Source organism: Lichenostomus cassidix, chromosome 17 (assembly GCF_008360975.1).
Source record: "Lichenostomus cassidix isolate B80296 chromosome 17, HeHo_3.0, whole genome shotgun sequence".
Lineage (NCBI taxonomy): Eukaryota > Metazoa > Chordata > Aves > Passeriformes > Meliphagidae > Lichenostomus > Lichenostomus cassidix.
Genome location: NC_139497.1, coordinates 4,584,797 through 4,611,448, shown reverse-complemented (window position 1 = coordinate 4,611,448; position 26,652 = coordinate 4,584,797). Strand labels below are relative to the sequence as shown.

Sequence of the window (26,652 nt, the reverse complement as noted above, 5' to 3'; positions counted from 1 at the left end):
CTGCAGAGAAATGTTAGCATAAAAGTGTAGTTTTCCACAGATTTTTGTTTTAATTTCGTGGAAACATTTCTACTGGCATTGGATTTTGGAAAATGTTGTTTTTTAACAAATCTATTTTAAGCAGTGTCTCTTTAGATCCCGTGCAGAAGTTGAAGTGTGGGTCTGGAGCGTGGCTGCTGAAGCTCTTCTTGCCAGCATCTAATAGATGACAGATTCTGTGCCATTAAATTTCTTCAAAAGAAAAAAAAAAATAATAAAGTATAGTAGCAGCCCACTGTGCCCAATTTTCCCTTGTCCTGTGAGAGCTTTACTCTCCTTACAGCAATGCTGACAGCAAAATCTTAAGTATGAAAATACAGGGAACCACTGCACTGTGTTTCCTATTTGTCAGACTCAGCACTCTAAAACCTCTAATAAGATAACCAGCTTTTGTTCAGTGATGAAATACTTTTTGTCTGCTTTGGCAAACCGGTTGTAATTGAGACAATTCTGACTATGTTATTTAAGGCAAAATATTTCCAGCTTACGGTGCTTTGATTCTTCCTTTTCCCTCCCATGTAGACACACTCTGTGGTCAGCATCAGCTCTGTGAAGTGCTGACATGCAGCATACTTGAAGGACTACATGGCAATCTGGAATTTTATTCCTCCTCCTGTCTCTGTAGTTGATATTCCTTCTATTCCCATAGATGCTGGCAGATGAGCAGTGCTCCCATGTGAACGTTTTGAACCGAAGGCTCCTTGGGTTGGTGTAAATAAGTATGTGTCCATGAGGAGATAGCACATGGTCTCCATTTGAGTTGTAATAGGGTTTGGCATATGAAGGCTTTCATCCCAGCAGAGCTGTTTTTATCCCAGAAAAACAGTTCTGCAGAGCTCCAGTAATCCGTTCAGGTCTGTGTTAGCCAGGTTAACTGTTCATTTTCCACTAAGTTGCTTGCATTGGTGTCTTTGAGAAAAGGTGCAGATGGGAGCAATTCACTAGAGCAGATCTGCAGCTCGTGGTGGTTGGAAATACAGAACTGAGCAGCAGCATTGACCGAGACCTGTGGCTTTTTGGATTTTGCCTCGGCATGCAGGGTCAAGCAGAGAGGTAGCCACAGTCCTCCTGATGCCATGCCAAGTGCCAGCATCCCTGCAGAAGGGGCAGTTTGCCATGTCCATGCATCATGTGCTGCAATTCACAGCCTGGCATGTTAAACCTCATCGGTTTCAATTTGTGTTAACGAGCCGGGCAGTGAATTGCGACATCTTAGTGGCAGATGTGCTGCTGGGCTGGGGACACTGTGCTCTTCCAGCAGCCTGTCCCTGACTGTCAAAGCTGAGGAGCTGGGAAAGAGAAACAGCCAATATCCCTGTGTGTCCCTCTGCAGAATGGAGGCTGCTGGGGCAGGTTCCTGCTCTGAGCTGCTCGTGTTGCACTCTATTTATTACTGGCTTTGCAGCAGATCATGGCCCTGCCAGAGGAAAGCTCTTACCTTCACTGCCCTCAGCACCTGGGGCCTTCCCAGCCTGCTGTATCGTTAGTCAGCCTGTCCAGGGAATTTAATATCTCCCAGAGCTGCAGTAAGGATGAATGGCTTTGGTGGGATCATATCCGGTGCCTGACAGAACATGCTTTGGGAGAAAGAGGTATTAGAGGAACATGTGGAGCAGCTGCTGCTCAGCACAGTGATGTGTCTTGCATTGCACAGCCTTACCCAGACTTTTTCAGGGGGAAAATTGAAAGGACTAGGAAGAGATCAGAGGTTTGTACATCTTAATTTTAGCGCTGTTGTTACTAAATGCATAGGGGTACAACAACTTCAACAAAATCCCTCTGGGAGCTTTTACTTTATTTCCCGCTTTAATGGGTCATATTTTTCTGGACCACCCTTTAATTTTTTGTTTTGTTGCTTGGGGTTTTCTTAAGGATGGTATTAAAAGTCACCATTCTTTATTTGGCTGGCACAGTGCAGCCAGTGATCTGGTAAACCACTTCCGTGGTAAAGAGGACTTGGTTTTCCTGCCTTGATAGTACTTGAGGCAAAGCCTCCTATTGAGTAACCCAACTGAATAAACAGCCTTGCCTGGCCAGTTCTTCAAATCCTGCTGTCCTCAGCATGAAGGAAGCAGGACTAGGGTCCTGCTTGATCTTCCAGTGGCTGAATTGGGTGCAGACTTGAACCTTCATGGATTTTTTGGTGTGAATGTTCGGCTTTGTCTGCTGAGTGGGGAGCAGGAATGCCATTGGATTCAGGATTTGCTGAGGTTAGCATGGGCCAGTTTAACCACCTGTATAAAATACCCCAGCCAGGAAAAAGAGATGTGGTCTGATGGCAGAAGTGCAGATGAGATTTATGCAAGTAGAGCTCCGTGGAACAGGACTGGTGTTTATGGTTTGTTTGATATACAGAAATTGGCTAAATAATGTCTCAGCAACAAAGCCAGGAAGCAAACAACAAAAGTCCCTACAAAAGGCAGGTGCTGGGTCTGTTACCTCTGTGAAAGTACAGTCAGCAGCACCACATGGTTTTCTTGTTGGGTGTCATCAGTGAGAGGTTAGAAAAAACCTGCCTATAGAATGAACATGTTTACTGGTGGAAGTTTTTCTCAATGTAAATGGAAAACTTCATGAGTGTTAAGGCATGGAATGTTGTTCTTGTGGCCTGGACAGGGCAGTCCAGTTCTGTCCTCATCCTGCTACAGGTTTTCTCTGAAATCTTTGGCCATTTATTTAGCTTTTTTCTCCTTCTATAGCAAAAGCATACAATCTGTCACATTAAATACAGCTATTGCTAATTCTCATGAGATCTAAGTTGTCATAAAACCATGGGGGAGCTTCCTTCTTCATGCTTCTCTAATGCTTCCAAGTAATCCTGGAGTTCAGCTTTTTCTACATCCATATTTTTAGATTTTAATTCTCAGTGTAACATGGGAACTGCTCATACTGCTGCAAGTACTTCAAGTTGTTCCCAAACAGGCATGGCTTGTTTTAAATTGTGGTTATACTGGCTAATGCTTGCTCACTCACACCAAGCAGTTGAAAAAGCCTCTTACATTGTCACTTTTCTATTCTCAGAACACCTGGTTTTAAGGTGATTTCACCTCTTTGACCATGAAAAGTGTTGTGGGTTTTTGTAGGGTTTTTTTTTTTGTTTGTTTGAGGGGGTTTTTATAGTCATAGTATTGAAATGAGATTTGATTCAGTTACTTTACCAGAAGAATATCTGACTCATTTTGGTAGAGGGTTGTGAAGATGCTCCCCAGGAGGCTGCCATTATTTTCCAGAGTCTCCAGAGCAAAGTCTTTAAACAAGTTTGAGGGTGGTTTTGTCCCTTCCTGCAAACACTTTTTTTCTCTTGCATATACAGCTCCCTTTTTTGTTGGACATGGTCTCTTATTGCTGGAGCTTCACAGATGCATTTTCTTTTTCCATCCACAAATTCTGTCTAGGTGGAAGAAGCAGGATTTTACCCTAAGTCTGGGATTTTTGTATGCCTGGCAGCCCCATCAACTTCCCAACCTCCTGAAATCCCAAACAGATGGCCACTGCACATACAGAAACTGTTGAGTGTACATCCAGCATGTCAGAAGCATTTGGGAAGTTTGATCATAGCTGTTGGCATGTGATGTGAGCAGTAGGACTAGTGTGTGGACTGGACAGGAATTTGGGTGGCCAACATGGTGCGGCTCTTCCTGCAAGCTTTTCCCTTGCCAGACCTTGGTCCTTTGTGAGAAATGGAGCTCTTCCATCTTCTGTGTCTGTTGCAGGCTAGACTGTGGCGCAAAATGCACTTTGATACAAAGATTTCTCCCTCTCCTTCAGGTGTAACCAGCACTTTTCAAAATAATTAGATTTCTAGCTTTTTTCACCTTGCCTGGTGGAAGACTGTGCTTGAGGATGAAAAGTGGAAACACACAGCTCTGGTGGGAGGGAGTCAGTTGTCCGTTATCTTTAGCAGGATTTTAGGCTTAAAATGGATCTTCTGTATAAATGTTAAGAAGGTAGCAAATATGGGTTATCATGCCTCGCAGCAGGTTTTCATTCAGTGGTAATGATTTTACTTCTGTGCTATTGATCGGTGCCCATCACAGGGATGGAGCAGACCAGCTCCCTGACTTCACACTAATGCTCTGCAGAAGCTCAGGCCTAAAGCAGGAAAAACTCTGGTTTGCCACTGGCACTTCAAGGAGAATTTAGGCAGGTGAAAATGTCATAACCCAAACAGTAAGAGTGAAATTGAGACACTGAGGCTGACAACCCCCCCATACTCTCCAGGAAATGTCCCACAGTCTCTACTGACCAGCCTTTTGAAGAAAGACATCTCAAGCAACAGCATGCCAGTCTAGTGCTATTTGCAGCCATTCCCGCCCTGTTGTTTTGGCAAAGTGCATGTATTTTCTCCTGAATCCATGCCTTTCCCATATAAGCATTGATTGTTCTGGGCTCTGGAGCTGGTTACAGAGCTTGTGGAGCTCATAGTTTGAAGCTTGAGTAGAAGCAACGCCACACCTTGCTTTCATAATTTTCTGATGCAGTTCCTCTGTACAAGCTCTCCCATGGGCACCACCTGAATGAGCTTTTCCCTTCCTCTTTGCTTCCCAGCTCTATGTGTCTTCAGAAAGCCGCTTCAACACCTTGGCAGAGCTGGTCCATCACCACTCCACCGTGGCAGATGGGCTCATCACCACGCTGCACTACCCGGCGCCCAAGCGCAACAAGCCCACCATCTACGGCGTGTCCCCCAACTACGACAAGTGGGAGATTGAACGTACTGACATCACCATGAAGCACAAGCTGGGTGGAGGCCAGTATGGAGAGGTGTATGAAGGAGTCTGGAAGAAGTACAACCTGACGGTGGCTGTGAAGACTCTCAAGGTAGGAATCAATCTCAGAACATTTGCATTCAGCAGGAGTCAAGTTCAGGCTGGCTGGTTGCCCTCAGTTCTAGTTAGGCATTTGTGTTGGTGGTGGCCCTTCCTTTGTGTGCTGTAGGCTGGAAATAGAGTAGTTTTGAAAGAGCTTGATCCTCTTATGATTTAGATGATACCTATAACACTTGTATCTAAACAAAGGAGGATGTTAACAGCACGGTTTTTACTGGAGAATGGATGAAACCTTAGAAAAGTAAATAGTGCCGCGGTGTCTCGCAGTCAGGGTGTGGTAAAGGTGAGCTGTTCACGGATGAACACACCAGCACAAGCTGGTGTATTAAGGAAGATTGTGGATTGTGAGTCAGTCAACATAAAATTCAAAGGCTGTGCTCCAGGGAGGCTTTACATGTTTTGATTTTCTGTCTTATGTGGCGTCTTTCCCAAAAGACAAGCTCCCTGTGTACCTGGAAGTCTTAAGCAACTGTTCACAGCTGCTTCTTATCAAAAGACACAAGAGGAGGAAAAAGGGTATGCAGGCTAAGGTATATTAAAATTCATAAGTGGCTTTAATGAAGAACTGGATAATCAGTTCTGTTTCTGGCTCTGCTCCCTGATTTCTGCGTCTTGGTTTCCTTGTCTCTTGAAATGCAAATACTGCTCTGTGAGTTCATAAGGTCGTTGCTTAATTCATCTATGTTTATAAAACTGTCTTGAGATCTTCTGGCACCATCTGCACACATTGCATTTGATTGCTTAATAGGAGTTTATGCGAACTTGACACCATGTTCTCTCTCCTCGAATGGGGACGTGGTTTGGTCTTGCAGAAACAAACAGAACCGAGGGTTTCGTTTGTTTCTTTTTGGTTTTTTTGCAATGGAAATTTTGAAGTGGAGGGAGCTGTGTAGACGCTTCAGTGTCAGGGGAAGAACCTTTCCTTGATTTGGGGAAAATATTTCTTCCTTGCTCTCCGAGCAGCGGCTGCCTCAGTACTTCTGGGTTGCCATGGCTGCAGAAAGTATTTTGGTTTTGGCCTTTTTTGTACTCTGGAGGTTCCTGCTGCTGCTCCCAGCGGGGGAGTCCAAGTGCCGCTTGCACAGGGAGCGAGTGACATCTAGTGTTGTCCCTGCTCGGGATCGCTCGGAGCGTTGTGGTGCAGGTGAGCTGGGATGTGACCAGCTTCAGCAAAACCCCTGCTCCTCCTGAGGAGAACTCAGCTCTTTCCTGGAGCGTTTCTTGCTGTAACATCTTCCTACTGCTGCCTGCAGTGTGAGGATTCCTGATGCCTTCAGACTTTGCTGAAAACCTATCAGCAAAGACAAAATTGCATGCTATCCCATCAAATCTGTTTGTGCAAAGGAGAAACCTTAATACAGACCATGGCTGTTTCAAATATATCTAATAAATATTTAATGAAACACGACTAAAAGTGGTTCATAATGTAGTGTTGGAGCAGCATGTTCCACTGGGGAGTGTAAGAACAACCAAGAAGAGAGTTGAGAAACACTTCAACCTGCAATTATGCACGCTAAAACCATCCTTAAAAGCAAATTTATAATCCACCTTCTTTAAATCCATTAGTCTGCTGCCTGACAGGTGGGATTATAGCTTTCTTCAAAGTTTTGGGAAACATTTTAAAATCACATTTATATCCCAGTTCTACTGGGAAAAACAAGCCTTTCGCAGCTTTTGCCCAAATCTTCAGATGACTCATTTTATTTTTCTTTGAGAGAATGTTTTTCAAAACTTTATATGATTCTTCTTGTTCCTTCCCCATCTACCTCAGATATCCCTATATGAAAGATAAAGGGGAGCGAAGACTAAAAGAGAGAGGGGGAGAAAAGTCCTTCCAGCATCTTTTTGAATAATGATGCTTATGAACACCCATTTGTTGTTCAGTGTTCTGTCAAGTGTCTAAACATAGCTCATGGCTGGCACAGAACTGGAGAAGAAGTGATTGAAGGAGCACACTCTGTTCCTCAGTGTTTACTGGAGAGGGCAAGACCGTGTTTTGGTGCTGAGATGTTGCCTGTTAAAATCCATCCCTGGCAGCTCTGTGAGTTGCACAGGACACATCAGTATTGATCATGGTCTGTTATAACAGGACATGCTCTGAATTTGTGTTTTTACCCCCAGATTGGAAAGGGGCACAAGGCAGTGGCTGCAGGGACAGAGCTCTGTGACCTGCACTGGACCAAGTGCAGCCAGTTGTGACTGTGGCCACAGCAGGTCCTCCTGAGGGTCATTTAATGGCTGAGCTGCTGTGAGCTGGTCAGCTCAACACATTTCTTGCTGCTCTCCTCGGCTCTGCCACCACTAGGACTGCCTCTGCTTTGTCTTTCAATTTTTTTCTCTCTCCTTTATTTTTTCCCCAGCAGAGAAGCCTGTGTTTTAAATTAGGCAACATGTAGCCCTGGTGTCCCTTAATGCCATGGCATGGCCCTGTGCTGTGCTGGGAAAACACTGTACAGCCAGAACTGTTTTATTTCTGCCGTGGTTTAGTGCAGTGGGAGCTGGAAGCCAGTTAAGCTTGGTCCTTTGCACGAGATCAGGTTTTCAGTGGGATCATTGCTACACTGGTTCTCTGTATGTGTCCTTCCTATTAATTTGGTCACTGAGAGGTAAAGCATTTCAAACTGTGGAGCAGCTATGCAAAGGACAAACCTTCCAAGGTTTGTGTAGAATGAGTAAGACAAAAGCATATTTAGGATAATTTTGCAACCTGGATTATTAACCCAGTTTCCTTTGCCAAAGAGAACAGTTTAAGGTTCTGCTCACAAGGACCTTTGGACTATTAGTTTTGACAGTGTGTTGAGCAAATCGCAGCTGTCAATCAAGCTAATTGGCAATGAATAGTAAATGATTGAATGGAAGTGTTGGAAAAATGTTCTCAGTGCTAAGTGCAGAGCAGGGAGCTGGCTGGATCTCACAGTGGCAGCCCACTGTTATCGTTCTCACCAGCAACAGTAAATCCTTTCCAATCCTTCCTTAAAACACTTTGTCCATGTAGCCTGTCAACATTAATCCATCAATGAAAAAAAATATGAATATAGAAAGAAACATTGCTTTAGGAATAGGTCTGTATTTTTGCACCACTTTGAAATGACCTTCTGGCCATTTGGGGCGTATTTGCTTCAGAAAAATATGTCTTCTGAGCAAGATTGTATCTTCCTTGGTTTTGTGCTGTGCCAAGTAACTTTATGGTGCCCAACAAATCGGTAGTGACACTTCTGCCCAGAATGGATACGTCATGGGTCAGGCTCTAAATGCCAGAAGTGAAACTGTGAAACCTTGGGCTTTCAGTCACACAGTGGCTGCCATCGGTCATGCCTGCCTGTCTGAGAGGGGGAATTTCTTGTTCCTGCCCAGTGAACCCAAGGGCCTCCATTTCAACAGCCTCTCAAGCATTTGATTGTGGTGTATCCTTTCTTTTATGTTCCTTCTTGTTCCTTTGCCGTAGTTTTTATTTCATGTTATCTTTTTTTTTTCCCTGTTAGGAGCAAGCTCCTTTTTCCTTTTCAGCTCCTGCATGTTCTGTGAGAGACCCTTCACAAAAGGGATATGGATTTTCTTGCCCCAGAAATCTCAGCTAGTATAAGAATGACAAAAATATGTATTTTTAAAATCATACAAAAAATTAATGTTCATAACTCCCTGGCTTTGTGTTGTGGCTATGGGGAAAAATTACCTCACAAGAACTGTGGCTTATGTTGTCAGTTTGCAGTTCTTTTTGTGTCCTCATGCAAAAATGTGTTTCTCCTTTGTGTACACTGCCTTTGCCAAAGCTTTGCCATTGTTCTGCAGGAGGATACCATGGAGGTGGAAGAGTTCTTGAAAGAAGCTGCAGTAATGAAAGAGATCAAGCATCCAAACTTGGTGCAATTATTAGGTAAGTGATAAATACCAAGCAGAGGGATTTGAACTAAACCCTTGTGCAGTGATATGGATGTTAAGGAGCAGATAAGCTGCTTACCATACCAAGGCTTTAAATACAGACACTTATTGTCTGGCAAAAATTCACAATTTGTACCACTAATACATGATTTTTAATGATCTCGTCTCCCTAATGTTTAATTTGCCAGAGCCTGAAGCAGAAAATTAAACCCCTCTATTAACCACTTCCAAGCAGAATCCATTCTTTCCATGAGCCCCATTTTTCTGCCTTCTGAAGGTACAAACTGCCCTCGGGGATAAAACCTCACTGATACTCCCCAACACTCATTTTCAACTCTACATTTTTACCCAGGGGTGTGCACAAGGGAACCTCCTTTCTACATCATCACGGAGTTCATGACATATGGGAACCTGCTGGATTACCTGCGGGAGTGTAACAGGCAGGAGGTGAATGCTGTGGTGCTGCTCTACATGGCAACTCAGATCTCCTCAGCCATGGAGTACCTGGAGAAGAAAAACTTCATCCACAGGTAGGAAGGACAGTGAGCACCCTTGAATCTTGAGCACAGAACACCCCTTGATGGATTTTCCTGCCTTTCAGGCTATCACAGCACTGCTTGGTGTCATATATTTATCACACTGGTGCAAATCTGACACAGTCTATTAACCTGTCTAAAGGATGGGTTTTCTCTTAGGATTTTTCTCTTGCCTTTGAAGTAGATGCAGATGAAAGACACATCAGTACTTACATACTTTGGGCAAAGCCTTAAATATGAATTTAAGCCCAAAGTAATGGACCATTAATGGACCAGATAAGCCACTTCCTTGTTTCTAACAGCCTTCCAAACCAGCTGCAGTTGGTGCTGCTGGATGTGTGCAGCTCCTCGCAGCAGATTCACCCTCCGAGCGCCGCCTCAGCCCCTGTTCTTTCTTGTTTAGTTCACTTTGTTTCCCACTGCAGGGATTGTTCCTTGCTATTGTCCAGATTGTGTATTCACTTTAATAAGCATCTCTGCCGTCTTAAAAGTCTCGGGGACTCTGACCTTTAAAGTGTGCTGCAATTATGGCTGGAGCTTTGCGTTCCTCATCTGCAGAAATGGGCTCCTGGCAATATAATGACACATCCTGCGCCAGGGCTTGAGAGTGGCTGAGCTTTGTACAAGATGCTCTCTGTGCCATAGCGTGACCTTTCCTGCCCAATTAACTGGAATATGGAATTAGCACGTGGTTTTTTTCATGGAGACAAATATGAAGATCGTGTGTAAAGTTCTAGGTGCTCCTCTAAGCCTTGGGTTGCCTTTGCTGCTTGAAAGGCCTGGTTAAATGCTTGCTATCAGTCAATAAATTGAACAGAGATGATGCCAATTAAAATTTCTAGCCTTTGATTTGCTCTGTTAAAAGGATTTTGTCCCTTCAGCCCGCAGGAAGTAAACTTTAAAAACTGCTTTGTGTGAATCTCATTTGTCTTCTGTGCCATTCATTTCATTTCCTCTTACTTCTGATGACCCATTTATCTAAAATAAATAGTAGCATTTTTCCTTATCAGCCACCCCCATAACCACCTCCCCAATTATATGAAGAGTGTTGTCAAAATTCGCATCCATGGATTCAAATGCTGGGCTCTGACCTCATTTAATGAATCTGGAAGGAGGAGGAATTTGATTATGGAGAGGAGCTTTTATTTAGATACACATTGTAGTAATCAGCGTTGATAAGACGGTGCATTCGAAAACACTGTGAAATTTAAATGGGTATCTAGTAAGATGTACTTTTTTCTGTTTTTTAATTTATTCCGATTGAGCGGAACAAGCAACAGAAACAGCAGCGTCTGTCTCATATCTAAAGATCTCACAGGAGCTTCCTGATACAATCAATTTTTAGTTCAACGTGACATAATCTAGAAAAGTGTTTTTAACAAAACCTAATATTAGGAGAAATGTACCTCTGTGGTTTACATTTCCATCCTCCTTAAGCGTTTCCAAGGATGAGAACAGTGTGTACAAGCCAGGGAAGTGGCAAATGCAACCTGCACATCTCTCACCTGCCAGGGTGAAGCCAGTGGTGGAAAAAAATGTGGAGAAAAACTCTACTTATTGCCCAGTTCTTTGAAAATGCCAGCACTGATAGCAGAGGCTACAGCAGGTTTGCAGAGGCCAAAAGCTGGTGTGAACAAGTTGTGTTGTAAAAGGTGGTCCCCCTGGGAGGGAGAAGAGCAGGGCTGGGAGCTAATCCTGGTGCTTGAGCAAGGACTGGAAAAGGAGTTCTGGAGAATGCCTGGTGTTGGCTGGGGTGACTGAAGCGCTACAGAGGTGGGCAAGAAGTGAGGAATTGAAACTCAATTTATTCAGTGCTCATCCCCAGCTATTGATAACTTGAGCACTAGCACTGACATTTCTTTGAAATATTTTTATCCTGAGGGTGGCAGCTTTTATTGAAAGTGAGGGGGCTTCTTGAAGCTCTCGCTTCAAATTAGAAGGGAAAGAAAAAAGTTCGGATGACAGTCTTATGAAGACGGAATGGAAAATAGCTTTCCCTCTCCTGTTTGTGCATGTAACTCCAGAATTTCTGTGTAATACTTGGATCAAAATAATCACACAGGCCCAGGTTTCTTCAGGAACAGCAGGCTTCCTTGCTGTCGCTAAAAGTGAGATGGTGAAGACTTCTCATTGCCTATTTTTGGTCTTCTTTTTAGGGACCTTGCTGCCAGGAACTGCCTTGTAGGGGAGAATCACTTGGTGAAGGTGGCAGACTTTGGCCTGAGCAGGTTAATGACAGGTGACACCTACACAGCCCACGCCGGAGCAAAATTCCCCATCAAGTGGACTGCACCAGAAAGCCTGGCCTACAACAAGTTCTCCATTAAATCCGACGTCTGGGGTAAGAATTTGCATGGACAGATGAATGCAGATGATTGTCTTCTTTTCCAGGGCTGTGAAGTGAGTATGTTGTGGAGCATTTCAGGAGGGAGCAGCAGGTTCCCTGGTTTGAGCCATGTTGTTCTGTGAGCTTGTCAGAGAGCAGGAACTAATCTCTGCTTAGAGCAGAGTACAGAGAGCTCCAACCTGATTTTATATATTTGAATTGTTGGTAAATATGAAAGTAAGGGATACTCTAGTGTTTATAGAAATGTATGAAATGGGGCTGGAGGGCACCAGTGCCTTGTTGGAGTTCTGGCACAAGACTATGAAGTGATATATTGTTATATACCCAAAAACTTTGTAGCTACTTCAAGGAGTAACAAATCTGGTTCATTTTATGTTAAAAAAATAATTATGTGTGTATCTGTCTAGTGATAGCTCCAAGCTCGTCTCTCTGCATTTTAAAAGAGTAATCTTTGGAATGAGATGAGGAGAAGCAGAGGGAAAATTTGATGACAAATGGTTATTGAAGAGCCCTGAAGTGCTGGTGATAAGAGTAGGCTTAGCTAAATAGAGCTATATTGTATCAAATCTGACCACAGAAAATCTCATTGTACTTTTATCAGCCTTTCTTTGGGTTTTATATCTCTGCTGTAGCTGTTGGTCAAATTCTCAAAAGTGCCCAGTGACATGAGATAGAAGTTTGTGGAGTGTGGTCCCAAAGGCACTTGGAAAATGATATCCTGAGCATCTTCTATATATAAACCCACAGACAGTAGTGAAGTAGAGATGAAGTTTTCTACAGTTTGGGGGAAAATGTGCAGAGAAAGGCTTTATGTTGAAGAAACTTTTAGGCAGATGGCTGATGTAAAATGTTTTGTAGATGGAGGAGGAAAAGCCAAAACAAACTCCCAAGGAGTATATGATTGCTGACCAAGGTGTTTTCTGCTGCTTTGGGTTTCCATGTGGTGTTGGCTGCTGAGTCTGCCACAGTCTCAGGATGCTGCTCTACTGCTGTGGTGGCTGCAGGATCCCTGTTGGATTTCAGTATTAGGGTAGTCAGTGGAGCAAAGATCCCAAAGGAGTATTGGATATCTTCAGTTAGGGTTAATGTAACCTTGGGAAGCAGAGTTGGGGCAGGGGACTTTGGGATCTCATCAGAGATCAGCTGTCCCCGGAGGCCAGGGCTGCTGCTGGGCACGCCAGGGTTTAGATGTTTTCACCTCACTGCCTCAAGACAGCAATCAAAGAAAATTGTGCACAGAAATGTCTAATGTAAATTGCCCTTGGTGGCGTTGCCATGTAATGTGATGTGATTTCCTTACTTATGCAGAATTGTAATCGCTTTCTCTTCAGGTTAAGAGCAGAATAGGGTGACTGAACTAATTACATGCAGGTTGTTGAACTGGTGTTGGGTTTATTCTGTGAGCCTGACTCCTGGGTTAGCTGCCTGACCCCACTGCTGACCTGCATCCCCACTTGAATGCCTCGCCCTGTTCCAAGACCCTTTTTGTGCTCTCCCTTTCCCTCTCCAGCTTTCCCTGGGACCAAAATGTCTCACCCTCACCGTATCTCATTGCTAGCAACTGCTGAAACTTTCCTCTCGCTGCTGCCTCCCAAATTTCCCTTCTAGACCATGCTCCAGCTAAACAAGGGCACCCCAAAAACACTGAGCTATTAAAATGTGCAAGTCCTCCAGGGAGAGGTTGCAAATGAGAGGAGCTGTCACACTGAGGGAGCGACTGCAGTGCAGCAGTGAAGCGGTTTCAGCTAATCCACTGTGAAGTCTCTTAATTGTGCCTCTAATAGGACTTGAAGGATCTCAAGGCGTTCAGGTTTGAGACAACTGATACATTGAAAATTAGTCTAATTCTACCCTGTCATATCGCAGGAGACTTGTCTGTGCTGACGGAGAGGCTTGTTACGCTTCTTTAACATTTAAGCTGCTGCTGCGCATGGGATCTGAGCCACCCAGAGCTGGTCTATGTGTGCAGCACCTTAGTGACTGCTCCCACTAAACATCCTCTCAAATCAAGATGAAAACAAAGCTTATTGATTTTTTTCCCTCCCTTTTGTTTTTTTTCTTCTCTCTTGTTCTCCACTGCAGCTTTTGGTGTTCTGCTGTGGGAAATTGCAACGTATGGGATGTCCCCTTACCCTGGGATTGACCTGTCTCAAGTCTATGAGCTGTTGGAGAAGGACTATCGTATGGAGCGTCCTGAAGGCTGTCCTGAGAAAGTTTATGAGCTCATGAGAGCATGTAAGTGTTTCTTAGCACTGCAAATGCTGCTTTTTAGCTCTGCAGGGGTGCAGTAAAAGTGTGGGGATCTGGCTGTGTACAGCAAGGCACGAGAACCCCCTGCCAGTTGCAGGGAAGGTGCAGTGCTGTGTGGAAGTGTTTGTTTAAAACTGCTTTCCCCGGAGGATGAACACGCTATGAAACCAGCTGTTCATCTCTACTGGGAGCCCACAGGCCTGGGGAGGAGATTTGTTGTGAAACTCAATGCTTCCTTTGTCTCCTTTTTCCTGACAACTTAAAGAAAAGCTTGTGCTCCAAGCATGAAGCAGGAGCTTCATTTGGCTTCTTACAGGACTGACTGTGACTCTTCACTGTGGCCTTTTAGTACGTGACTCAGTGCCCTGCACTTTTCCCCAGCAGTGCTCAGCACCTGCCATCACACACTGACACAAAAACCTGATTTAGGGAGTGCTGGGTGTCTGCAGCTGTCAGCGAGCCAAAGTGGTTGCAGACACCCAGCACCCTGTAAATCAGATTTCCGTGTCAGTATTTTATCTCAGTGTATTGGAAGGGAACTGTGATTTCTGGCTCCAGCCTGCTGCTGGAGGGAAGTTTTGAGTGGTGGTGTGGTTTTTTTGCAGGCTGGCAGTGGAGTCCTTCTGATAGACCCTCCTTTGCTGAGATCCATCAGGCCTTTGAGACGATGTTTCAGGAATCCAGCATATCAGATGGTAGGTCTGGGTCCCTGTTGGACCAGCAATTCCAGGGATGGGGAAAGGGTTGACTGCATCCTTAACATCCTTAAGGCATGTTATTCATAGACTGCTTTGCAGTAAAACTTAGTCCTAGGTTATACTACCTGGTGTAAATTATATAGAAAGCAGTTATTTGTTTATGTGTGGGGTTTTTTCCTGAGAAAACAGCTCGTTTTAAAGGGCCAAATAGCTGAATAACCCCAAGGAACCCCTATTTTGTGTTGTTCGCTTTTCTTTTGTGCTGGTAATTCCAAACAGCAATAGTTTTTTATCTTCGGTTGATTGCAGTGATTGTTTTTCTTCTGTGCATTGCAGAGGTGGAGAAAGAATTGGGGAAGAAGGGCATGAGGAGTGTAGTGAGCAATTTCCTCCAAGCCCCAGAGTTGCCAACCAAAACGCGAACATCGAGGAGAGCTGCCGAAAGCAAAGATGCCAACGAGGGCTTGGAGACTGCACATGCTCGAGGCCAGGGGGAATGTGGTAGGTTTTAATTAAAGTCATTATTCCTTCAGGAAATACAGGGCGAAACAAAATGCACATCTAGCTCCAGGCCCTCACGTAGGCAAAGCTGTGCCTAATAACAGGTGCCATCTCTCTGTACCAGCGCTGTGTTTCTGGGTGACAGGCTGCTGACTTTGCTGTCCTGGGTCCAGAGCTCCTTTTATTAGTTTTTGCAAAGGTAGGTTGTTAATTCTGGGGCCAGATACACACAGCAGCTGGGAGTGTGAATCTTTAACTGGTTGAGGGACTGGTGCTCTCCCTGCTGTTGCTTAGAGAAGCCCTCAGAGTTCTTTTAAGTTAATGGCTGTTGCCTGTAGCTCCCTAAAGACCAGAGCCTGAACACAGAGCTCTCTGATCATATCCTCTTCCCATTCCCTGGCAGGAGCTATCACTGGGATCTCCCACTGCCTCTGAGTGTTGGGTAATCTGCTGTGTTCAAGCCACTTTACACTACCACACTGCATAATTTAAAGCAGGGTGATAGCTCGGGTTTAGCAAGCCCCATAAGGGAGGTTTCTTCACTGTTCCATCCTACCAGATTTGTGCTTGCAGCACAGAAGAGTATTACTCTTGGCAGGCACCAAATATAATTTCAGCGAGGGACAAAGAGGTATTTACAGACTCTTCCATAAAATTAAACTTCCAATCAGTTTCTTCAGGCACTTACCTTCCATTCCGAGGTAATAAAAGCAGTGGTAAAAGGCTGAATGAGTACAGGAGATTTGTATCTAGCTCTACGTTTGAAAAATAAGAATGTGAAATGAAATACAGTGGGGTTTTTTGCAGCTCCTGTTGAGGCTGCTTCTTCTGACCATTCCTGTGACTGACCTTTTTTGTGTAATATCAGATTCACCCAGTAATACATGTTTCAGTGACAAATGTACATCTAGACAAGGTGGGGGGAAAGAGGGGATTTAAAATGTTGGAAAAAGAAAGTATCAGTGACTTAGGGAGGAAGGTTATTTACCATATATAGGAAATATAATTGCCTATTATTACAAGCTTTTGAAGTAAAATAATTTCATTTAAATACTTGAGGGCTTTGAGAAATTCAAGTACAGCAGGCATAATATGATTTTAACATTATGCTGGGAATCATTTCACTCTTTACTGTGAAAGAAATTTTTTCACAATAAAGTTTTATTGCAGTTTCCCTTCCAATTGTCAGTGTTTCCATAGCAAGTCCAGCAGCTGGAAACTGATCCTCATTGCTAGCTGCTAGTTTTTTCTGGATCTCTGCAGCTCTGCTGTGTCTGTACTCAGTAAGGCCATGGCCTGGCTCTTCTGATTGTCCAGCTCCCTGAGTTCTGTGGGAGTGGCACAACTGCAGTGTTCCTGTGCAAATGTGTTGTCTTCTCTAAGTACCCAATTATTTTTTTTTAATTCTCTCCTCTCAACCAAAATCCATTCCTCAGCCAAAATCCTACCCATAGCATGATGATCACCAATTTGTGACTAAGAAGCATCCTTCCTTATGACTCTGCTTCATCTCCCTTCTTGCTGCCTAGTCAAGCTGTAAATGTATATGCTGCCCTGCAGGCATTCTTCCTTTGGATTAGAATGCCATTGGAGTGCCTGGCCTAGGAACGAGCCCCTCTGTCAGTCAGACACAGAGACCTTCAGGACTCTGTATGAATTTATTATAAACCATTATTCATTTTTAAGCACCTCTTGTAAGTGGAGAGAGGGTCACCCCATCGCTTTCCCTGTGCAGCAGCGCTGCTGGAGGAGGCTGGCACTGCCCCTTTTCTCTCTTACTGTCCAAAGCCAAGCATCTTCACAGTGCTATGACCTGAAGTGTCATATCTTGATCTCGATTTCTGCTCATGAAAGAGTTATTTCCATTCCCTGCAAAGGATGACATCAGGAAAACGAATGAGGAGCCTGGGGATGGAGGTGGGTTATAGAGGTGCCTTATTAATTCAGAGGGTCAGCGATTCAAAAGACAGCAATAGCACAGGGACTAAAGCAAAGGCCTCTTTGTATTTATCTTCTTCACAGTGTGAAGTTTAGACAAGTCTCCAGATGTGAGGATGGGAATCTGAACACAAACATGTAGTGTTTGTATGTCACTCTTCCAGTCAGAAGCCCACAGGGGAAGTAGCTTGGCAGCCACATCAGGAACGAATGGATGCAGGATCATGGACCATGTTCAGTCCAGGCTTGAGTGTGCCTGCACTTACTTTATTTCTGCTCTGAAGTTGTGGCAGTTCAGAGAACCTGCACCTTTTGGAGCTGCTGCAGTGGTTTGATCCTGTAAGGAAAGGGTTTATTCTGGCTCTTGGAGCAATGCTCAAAAGCTCTTTCCTTTTCTCTTGCAGACCCCCTGGATCATGAACCTGCTATTTCTCCCTTGCTCCCACGGAAGGAGAGGGTGGCCCTGGAGAGCAGTTTGAATGAAGATGAGCGGCTGCTTCCAAAAGACAAAAAGCACAACCTCTTCAGTGCCCTGATCAAGAAGAAGAAGAAAACTGCCCCTACCCCTCCAAAACGGAGCAGCTCCTTCAGGGAGATGGATGGACACTCGGAGCGCAGGGCTGGCGGGGAGGAGGAGTGCAGGGATGCTGGCAATGGGGCTTTCATTGCCCCCCCTGCAGACACAGCTGACCCCTCCAAGTTCCAGAGCCCAAGCAACGGGGCTGGTGTCACCAACGGGGTTGTGGCTGGGAACTCTGGCTTCTTGTCTCCCCACCTACGGAAGAAGTCCAGCACCATGAGCAGCAGTCGAGGGGTGGCTGCTGACGAGGAGAGCAGTTCCAGCTCCAGCAAGCGTTTCCTGAGGTCCTGCTCAGCCTCCTGTGTGCCCCACGGAGCGAAGGACACGGAGTGGAAATCTGTGACTCTGCCCCGGGATTTGCAGTCCACGGGACGCCAGCTTGATTCCTCCACTTTTGGGGGGCACAGGAGTGAAAAGCCAGCACTGCCTCGGAAGCGGGCGAACGAAGCCAAGACTGACATTGCTGTCAGGGGAACAGTGACCCCTCCTCCACGGCTGCTTAAGAAGAATGAAGAGACCACTGATGATGTGTTCAAAGATGCAGAGTCGAGCCCTGGTTCCAGCCCTCCCACCCTGACACCAAAACTCGGCCGTAGGCAACCTGCTGCCCCTCCTTCCTCCAGCGGGCTCCACAAGGACGATGGAGTCAAATCCAGTGCCTTAGGTACCACTGTGACGACGGACCAAGGTTCTGCTGCCAAGCCCAGCTCTGCTGGGTTCGTGGGGGCCAGCAAGGCTTCCTCTGAGGAGCCACGCCTGAGGAGGCTCAAGCAGACCTCGGAGTCGGCAGGGAAGGACAAAGGGAAGTTATCGAAGCTGAAACCAGCCCCTCCACTCCCACTGTCTTCATCCTCCATCACCAAGCCTGGGAAGGTTTCTCACAGTCCCAGCCATGAAGCAGCAGCAGATGTGGTGTCTGGGCCGAAATCCAAACAGTTGACTCAGGTTGGAGAGGCTGCAGGCAGTGATGCTGTCAAGCCAAACCCATCAGGGGAAGGTGTGAAAAAGCTGGGAATCCCCTCTGTACCAAAGCCACAGTCCTCTACCAAGCTGCTGCTGAGCACAGCAACCCCAGCTGCCTCTTCCTCATCCTTACCCTCTGCCCCAGGCGGGGACCAGACGTCATCCACACCCTTCATCCCCCTCATATCCACCAGGGTCTCGCTGCGGAAGACCCGGCAGCCCCCGGAGAGGATCGCCAGCGGCACCATCACCAAAGGGGTGGTGCTGGAAAGCACCGAGGCTCTACGGCTCGCCATCAGCAAGAACTCTGAGCAAATGGCCAGCCACAGCGCCGTCCTGGAGGCTGGCAAGAACCTCTACACCTTCTGCGTGAGCTACGTGGACTCCATTCAGCAGATGAGGAACAAATTTGCCTTTCGGGAGGCCATCAATAAGCTGGAGAACAACCTCCGGGAGCTGCAGATCTGCCCGGCGACGGCTGGCAGTGGCCCTGCGGCCACCCAGGACTTTAGCAAACTGCTCAGCTCAGTGAAAGAAATCAGCGACATTGTTCAGAGGTAGCAAGAAACCAGGTTGGGAAACAAACGAGTGAATCAATCAATCACAATGGGCCAAAGCCGACTGTGGGGAGAGGAAGGTGTGGACTGACAAAGGAGCAGGGTGTTCAGGTTAGGGCTGTGCCAAGGATGCAGACTGTGAATGGATGCCCCAGCTCCAAAGGGCAGGGCTGTGTTCAGGAGGCACTGCCCACCCTCTGAACTCAGATTCCCTGTGTTTCATATACTTGTAATCGTCTTATCTGTGGAGTTCTTGCCTTGTGGACTACAAGTCTAAATGCTGATGTCACACCATGCCTTTTTATTAATATTTTATTGTTCTGGACAGACCGTTAAGACTGAAGCCAGACTGGTGGACACTGAGATGTCATCCTCCTCAGGAGGACTTTGTACTGCATTTTTGTCCCTTCCCTCTGCCCCCCTGTACATGAGGATGAGTGTTTGGATAGCAATATACCCACTGCATTTCTTGGGAGAGTTTGCCAGCACATGGCCCTGGCCCAAGTCTGACATTTACCTGACACTAATGCAACAGATTTGGTGCTTGGGAGGGAAGGGGGGAAAATTATTAATGTAAGTTTTTTTTAATGACAGAATGCTACAAGTGATGATTGCCCAAATTCTTCCTCTGATTGCACCTGCTACCCTTCATTTCTGTTTTCAGTAGTTTCTCAGTGTTGTTGAGCTCTGGTGAATTGCTTGGGCTCACAGTGTTGGAGGCAGCACCCGCTGATGTCCCAGCCCAGGAGTCTGCAGAGCTCCCTCAGCAGCAGAACAGGCCTGGAGAAGGTCTGGAAAGGGATGTGCTGTGGCACTCTGGTGATGTCTGGCACTAATGGGGTTGGTGTTTGGGGTGAGGGGTTGCAGAGCTTGGGCAGCTGGTGCTGGGAGGGTGGCAGTAGGATGAGCTCTGAGACACCACTGTGCCTCCAGCAGCTGTTGTGGCTGAGCCTGCACGTCACACTGGGTGAGAACTGCTGCGTCTCCAGTTGAATTTCCAGCTTTTTGTTTTGTGAAGGGAGATGGAGCTTGGCCTCTGCCCTTGTGCTTTGAGGGGCTGTGGTGCCTGCCTTTCCATGCCACAGGAATGCCCCTTCAGGAGCTCCAGTGCCAGTGCTCTGGGGTTAAAATTTCTACCTTCGTGCCAGTGTGGTTCCATCCAGCATCAAACAAGGATCTGGGAAGGATGCAGACTCTTCTCTTGGGTGCATCTCCTGGGGAAACTGCCACAACATGCTGACAGCAAGACTGCTGGCCTTCCTTTCCAAGGTCCTGTGACCTTCCCAATTAATGCTGGGAACTAACTGTGACTCGTGACAATAGTGAAAGAACAAGGTTTAGGGCTATTAACAGTGCAATTTAACTCCTCTTAACAGTTCCAAACATGAGAAAAACACATTTTCCATTTTCTGTTCCCCTGTAACTCGTGACCCCTCTTGTGTATCCTAAACACTAATTGCCTTCAATTGTATTTTATGCTGTTCTCTTTGGAACTGTTTGTTTTGTATATGATTTCTAGTAGTTCACTCGTGTGTGTTCACGCCACTTCTCGCCCTCACAAACCGCCATGACTTAACACATGACAAATGTTCAAAAGAAAATACACACTTCTGCCACAGGCTGCCTTTAAAAACGTAAGAAAAAAGCAAAAAAACCAACCCTTGGATTGTCTCTTTCCTGGAGGTACTGTTTTTACTTTGATAACATATTGTGCCACTATATTATACATTTGTATCTCGTTATTACACACTTTTGTAGACTTGTCTTTTTTACAGTGTGTAAATAGCTCTGTCCTTCATCTCTGTGATACTTAAGGGGGTCGTTTCCCCTTTAATTTAGTCCAGTACAGATTGTTTCTGTACATGACTTTCAAGTCTTTCTTCTCTCTTCCTCTATTTTCCAATTTTTTTGATTTGTTTTTTATTCCAGTCTCTCTTGTGTAGTATATTTAAAAATAAATCAATGTTGAGGAAAGCCTGTGTTTGTCTGTTAGTGAGGCTTTTCTAACCCAGTTACCTCCCCTTAGACTGCATCCACCACCAGGAGTTCCCTGTTTGGAGGTTCACTCTGCCCCTTCAGCACAGTGGGAAGGCTCAGAGCCAAGCCAGCTGCCCCTTTCCATGTTCATCTGGCTCTGAAAAGTCAGGAGAGAAAAGAGCTGCACAGAGTAAAGACTGTGTCATCACCTCTTTTAAATCAAAGACTTTGCAGTTGTCTTCAAGGAGATTTAAACCAGAGATTTGACTGAACTTTTGTTAATGGTTTGTATTCTGTAATTCAGCTGCTGTCGTGTTTTCCTCCTCCTCTGCTATGAAATGACCCATGAGTTTCTCTCCTCATACAGTTGCCTCCCTCATTTCTGGTTGCCCATTCTTATTTTCTGTTTCCCTGCAGCCTTTTTAGAGAATCTTGGGGGAGGGATGTTTCCAGCTACTGAGCAGCCTCTAAAATGAGCCACAGCCTTGAGTAATGAAGATGCTAAAGACCAAAAAAGACCAAAACAAGATGAGAAGGAAGAGAGGGCTGGGGACAGTGCATGGTGTGCCTGAAGTCCCACAGTTCTGCAATGAGCTTTTAGGGTTATAACCCAGTTCTCCCCTTTTCTAATCCCCTCAGTAAGTCCCTGGTGAAGTCTGTGGGTCCTGGCACTGGGGTGTGCTCACTCCTGGGCTTGGGGAACAAGGCTCATTGGAAACCTTGGACTGCTGTGACAGCAACTGCATTGGTGACCCTGCAGAAGGTGAAGGAGGAGCAGGAGGATGTTCTGATGAGTACAAACACATTAATGTCCTGCACTGGGCAAGGCTCAGGCATGGCTAAAGTGCCTGCAGTGAGCAGAGCCACAGCACTCCAGGGCTTCTGCATGGGATTGTGACCAAGACCCTGTGACAGGTCAGTGTCCAAACTTAGGTGTGGTGAGTGGTTGTGGGCTGAGGGAAGATGGAGAAGCTTAACCTGCCCCTAAATGCCATCAGGGCTGGTGATCTCCATCTCTGCTGGCTTAGGCACTGGTCCTTGGAGCCGTGGGAAGGCAGAAGCTGGTTGACCTGGCTGGGGAAAACCCCTGGATCTGCGGTGTTGGGAGTGAGAGAGGGGATTAAAGGCTAAATTTAGCTGAGTACAGTAGGAGTTGATTTAACAGATCGATGCATTTAACAGTTTGATTGCTCCAATTTTCAAGGCTATTGAGCTTGAAAGTGAGAGTGCTCTGGGGGAAAAATAGCTGTGTTTGTGGTTTTGTTTTGGTTTTCGTGTCTTTGAAATTACAATGTTCGCTCTCCTAAGTTTTCCTTTAATGTCATCTTGTTGAGAAGTTGCTTGTCACGAGATGTAAAATGTGGTCAGTGTTTTATGCTCAATCTTTTTCTTATAAATCCTGTGTTACTTTGGGCAGGCTGGTGTGGCAGCCTGGCTGGGCCAGCAGCACTCTTGGGCATGCAGGAACACTTTCTGTCCCCTGGGATGGTCAGGGACAACACACAGCCTTTTCCTTGGCTGACATTCATCCTTCCACCCTTGAAAAGGGAGGAAAGTACACCTAAACATGGTGTCACCTCTGAGGAAAGTGTTCCTGTGCGCCTAAAAGTGGGCTGGCAGCAGAGCAGGACACATTCCTGGTCTCAGGGTGAGACCTGACCAGGGTGGGCTGCTGGGAATAATGCTCCTGGTTCAATTCCTGGTCAGTCCTGATGCCTTGGCAGTGCCAAAGCCCCTAAAGCTGTGGGTGAGGGACAGCCTCGTTATTTCAGTGTCAAGGCTGGGCTCAGAGCTGTCCTCCCTGGCAGTGCTGCTCAGTGCTAGATGCAGCTCAGCAGAAAGCTGACCTGCAAACCAGACTGTGCTGAACGTTTTCCCAGCAATCACCCCCCTGTTGAGGGATCTGTGTTTGTCCTGCCATCCATTCTGCTGATGAAGGTCCCACCTGTGCTCCTGGAGCCTACATGACCCAGTTATGACACACAGAGCTCTTCAGGAGTCCCTTGGACACAATTAAACTGGGCTCTTCCTCTGCAGAGGAGCCTTTAGGTATCTGAGATTCACTGTTCCTGTTGTGTGTGTTTGCAGTGCTGCAGGTCTGCCTGGGGTGGGGGAAAGGTGAGGGGCAGGGAAGGTTAATGGATGTTTCATGGAGTCCCAGCAGTGATGTTGGCAGTGTCTGCTTTGGCTCTTGCTGTCTCAGAGACAGTAGGAATCAGTGTGTAGGAACCCAGGGCCTGTTTGATCCAGCTCCTTAGGAGTGGTGTGTGGCTGGGTTCTGAGCTCTCTGGCTCTCAAAGGTGTTGGGGGTCTGGGTGACCCTTCAGGAGCTGCTCCCCCTCTCAGGAGGAGAGGAACTGGGGAGGGGTGTAGCTTCCTGTGGGACCCATCATGTCTGGTGTGCAGGGATGTGCTTTCCAGCCCCCCGGGGGTCATTCTTGGCATGTTCCCCCCTCCTTCCTCCCAGCCACACACCCCCAGGCTCCAGGCACTTATTTTCTATTCTTTTTTACCTCCCCTCCCCAGCATTAATCGCCAAGGAGCAGCAATCAAGGGCCTGGAATGCTGCAGGCTCACCAGGCACAGCAGGCACCCTAAGGTGTGCTCCAGAGAGTCCAGGGGTGCCATGGTCCCTCACCTGCCCCATGTCACAGCCTGGCAGGAGCCCCTTTGCTGACACGGGGTGAGGAGGGTGATGGCACTGCCCTGATGGCACCAAGCTGCCCATCAAGGAGCCCCGGGTTGCAGGAACTGAACCCCAACTCCATCCCACCTGCCAGGTAAGTGCTCCACTTTTCAGCGAGTTCCACAGAGGTTATTGTGCTTCAATCAAAGCCTCGTTATGTGTGTGCTTTTATGAGGCTGTTCTGAGCCTGTTCCTCTCCCAGACTTGAGTGCAGGAGCCCAGGCATCCTCACAGCCACAGCACTGCCCAGCAGGTTTCCCATCCCTTCCCGCAGCAGTCAGTGCCACTTTCCCCTGCAAAGATCCATCACAGCAAAGCCAGGCATTTGCCGGCCTTCACTAGCCCAGAGTTACTCCAAAACTCTTCCCCCTTCCTCCCTTCCATCCCTCCCCCGACTCCAGCGCAGGGTAAAATTGATCAGTGCGTGTTTATTGATGGTTTGAACACTCAAAAGAAAGGGGGGGGCGGGGGGAACTCGTTGCCATAGAAACATCGATAAAGCTCCGTCTCCGCTGTGTGATGCGAGCGCGGCGCCTGCGTCCCGATCCAAACAGGGGGCCTTTGGTGGGGATGGAGAGGGGATGCAGGTGGGTTTGGGGGTGCCTGGGGTGGGGACCTGCATGGGCTCAGCCCCCCTGAGTGCTGTCGGTCGCTGCTGTGCTCCCCAGTGTGAGAAAGTCAGGGCAGCAGGGATGCAGGGGGGGAAATGTCCTTCCTCACCTTCACAGCCAGCGCTGTCCTCGTGTCAGGGCCAAATCCTGGCTTTGTCTGTGTCCCTGCAGTCCCTCCTGTTCTGCACCTTCCCTGGAAGAGCCTGGTCCTGTGCCTCCATCTCTCCTCCCTGCACCTACTGCCCCACCACTGCTTTCCCCTGGGTTCCAGCTCCTCCATTCAGCCTCAGCCGCTGCTCCTGCTGCCAGAACAACTCACGCAGCACTGCATTAAGTGGTCTGTCTGCTTGATGGATATTACAATGCACTTCTTGCAGCCTGATTTAGGGGTTTTTTTAATCTTTTTACTCCCCCAACCAAGTCCTGCCACGGTCTCTGATTTTTGAGGGTGCAATTTAGCGCTTGCAAATCATCTCCCGGCTCATTTTTGTGCCTGCAATGAAACATCAGCAGTGGCTGAGTGTGTAAGTTGCCGTTAGTGCCTGCAGCAGGTAGTTAGAGCTCTGATTGCTGGTACCTCTGGCAGGCACAGAGAAAACACTGGCATTGGCAGAGCTAAATCTGCCCAAAGGAGGGGAAGGCAGTGGCTGGGATTGGGCTCTTCCTGTGCCACCGTGGCTGTGCTGGCTTTTGGGGCTAATGGTTCCCAAAGCTGCACCACTGGTGACTGGGGACTCACCAAGAACCCCTCAGTGGCACTGGTAGGTGCAGAAGTTCTTCTTTCAGTCCTTCTGCACCCAAGTTCTGCATCAACTCCAGCTGGGAATAGCTGGTGCTGAGGCCAGGAAGGCATTAGGAAGGGCCAGGCTGTTAGGCAGGAGCTGGGGTGGTGTGACAAGGACGTTGAAGGTCAGTCATGGCTATCTCATTCTGGTGAGGAGTCTGGGTTGGGGCTTGAGCAGGGCGCTGGGGCTGTGGCAGGGCTGGGGATGCCAGGGCAGGTTTCCGTGCTCACTCCGGGGGTTGCTAAGGACAAGATTTTCTCGAGCCCTGCTGCTCTGCCCTGCTTTTGCAGGCAGGAGCTGCCTCGTGTGAGAGGCATCTTGACACTAAGCAGAATTTGCTGCCGGAGGGACTTTTCCTTAATAGGCAGGACAGCAGTAACTCGATGGAGAGCTCTGAGGGACCCTCTCCTCCCTGACAGCTGGCCATGGGCTACCATCAGTCCCTGGGGACTGTCACCACCAGGACTATCCTGCTGTGACCCTCCTGGCCCTGCTGGCCCTGCCTGGCCCGTTGTGCCACCCCGGCTCTGCCCATCCCCGTGTGCCATCCCTGCTCTCTGCCAGCACAGAGCCCTTTCCCTGTGCCCCAGCAAAAGCTCTGTGTGAGCAGGGAAGGTATTTGGTGATTTCTCTTCAAGGCACCCTCCTCTTCTTCCATTGCACCGCTTGGGAACAGGGATGGGAGATCTAGAGCAGAGCTGGGAGTGGAGCAAACACAGCATCCACCCTCCCCAAGGCAACCCCAGCAGCAAAACCCCAATACCCTTTTGTCCGAGCAAACCCAGGTGAGACGGAAGGGAGGGAGGGGACGGGGCGACCCGCAGGAGGTGAGGGATCAAGTCCAAGCTCTCATCTCCCAAAGCGGAAGGTGAAGCCCCCTTTTTTCCTGTTGTAGCCGTTGATCTCCTCGGCCAGGTTCCCCAGGGTGCCGCTGCGCTTCTCCCCTCCGACGGGCAGCAGCTCTGCGCCTCCCCGCCTGCCCGGCCGCTGCTCCACGCCGGCCGTGCCGAATCCCCGCAGCTCCCTGGCGATGCTCAGCAGCTCATCCAGCTCCTCGCTTCGCCTCCGCTGTGCCCCTGCCCTCCAGCCGGGATCCCGGCGCTCCGCCGCCGTTTGCCAGCCGGGAGCGAGCAGAGCGCCTTCCCCGGGCTGTCCCGGCTGCCAGCGCTCGCCGGGAGGGAAGCAAGCTCCCAGGCTCAGCAGGAAGAGGCAGGACAGCGAGAAGGGTGCTCTCATCTGGGGGAAGCATAGCGAGGGACAGGAATGTCAGCAAAGCGCGGAGCATCCTCGGGCAGCGGCTGAGGCAGCAGCATGGGATGCCCTCGGAGCTTCCCCATCCCTGGCAGACAGCCGCCAGTCACTCACCTCTGCGCCTTGGCACTGCCCAGCGCTGCCAGCCGTGGCCTCTCTCTGTCCACCCTGTGTCCAGATGAGCGGTCAGCCCACCTTGGGCCATTAAATAGCCACCAGCGCTGA

General features: G+C 47.7%; 2 protein-coding genes across 3 annotated transcripts in view; one reads left to right on the top strand and one right to left on the bottom strand.

Moving 5' to 3' along the window:
• ABL1 (ABL proto-oncogene 1, non-receptor tyrosine kinase) overlaps nt 1-21,091 on the top strand; it is a 77,041-nt gene extending 55,950 nt beyond the window's left edge. For both annotated transcript variants that reach the window (XM_085076999.1, XM_085077000.1), the window contains exons 4-11: nt 4,588-4,860; nt 8,658-8,742; nt 9,100-9,277; nt 11,440-11,624; nt 13,713-13,865; nt 14,486-14,575; nt 14,915-15,079; nt 17,422-21,091. In XM_085076999.1, the coding sequence (XP_084933125.1) occupies nt 4,588-4,860; nt 8,658-8,742; nt 9,100-9,277; nt 11,440-11,624; nt 13,713-13,865; nt 14,486-14,575; nt 14,915-15,079; nt 17,422-19,121 (2,829 nt within the window). In that variant the 3' untranslated portion in view covers nt 19,122-21,091. The remainder of the gene's footprint in view (nt 1-4,587; nt 4,861-8,657; nt 8,743-9,099; nt 9,278-11,439; nt 11,625-13,712; nt 13,866-14,485; nt 14,576-14,914; nt 15,080-17,421) is intronic.
• A 4,934-nt stretch (nt 21,092-26,025) lies between these two features.
• QRFP (pyroglutamylated RFamide peptide) lies at nt 26,026-26,412 on the bottom strand. Its single transcript, XM_085076616.1, has one exon. The coding sequence runs from the start codon at nt 26,410-26,412 to the stop codon at nt 26,026-26,028; it is 387 nt and encodes a 128-aa protein (XP_084932742.1).
• Nucleotides 26,413-26,652: the final 240 nt, after the last annotated feature.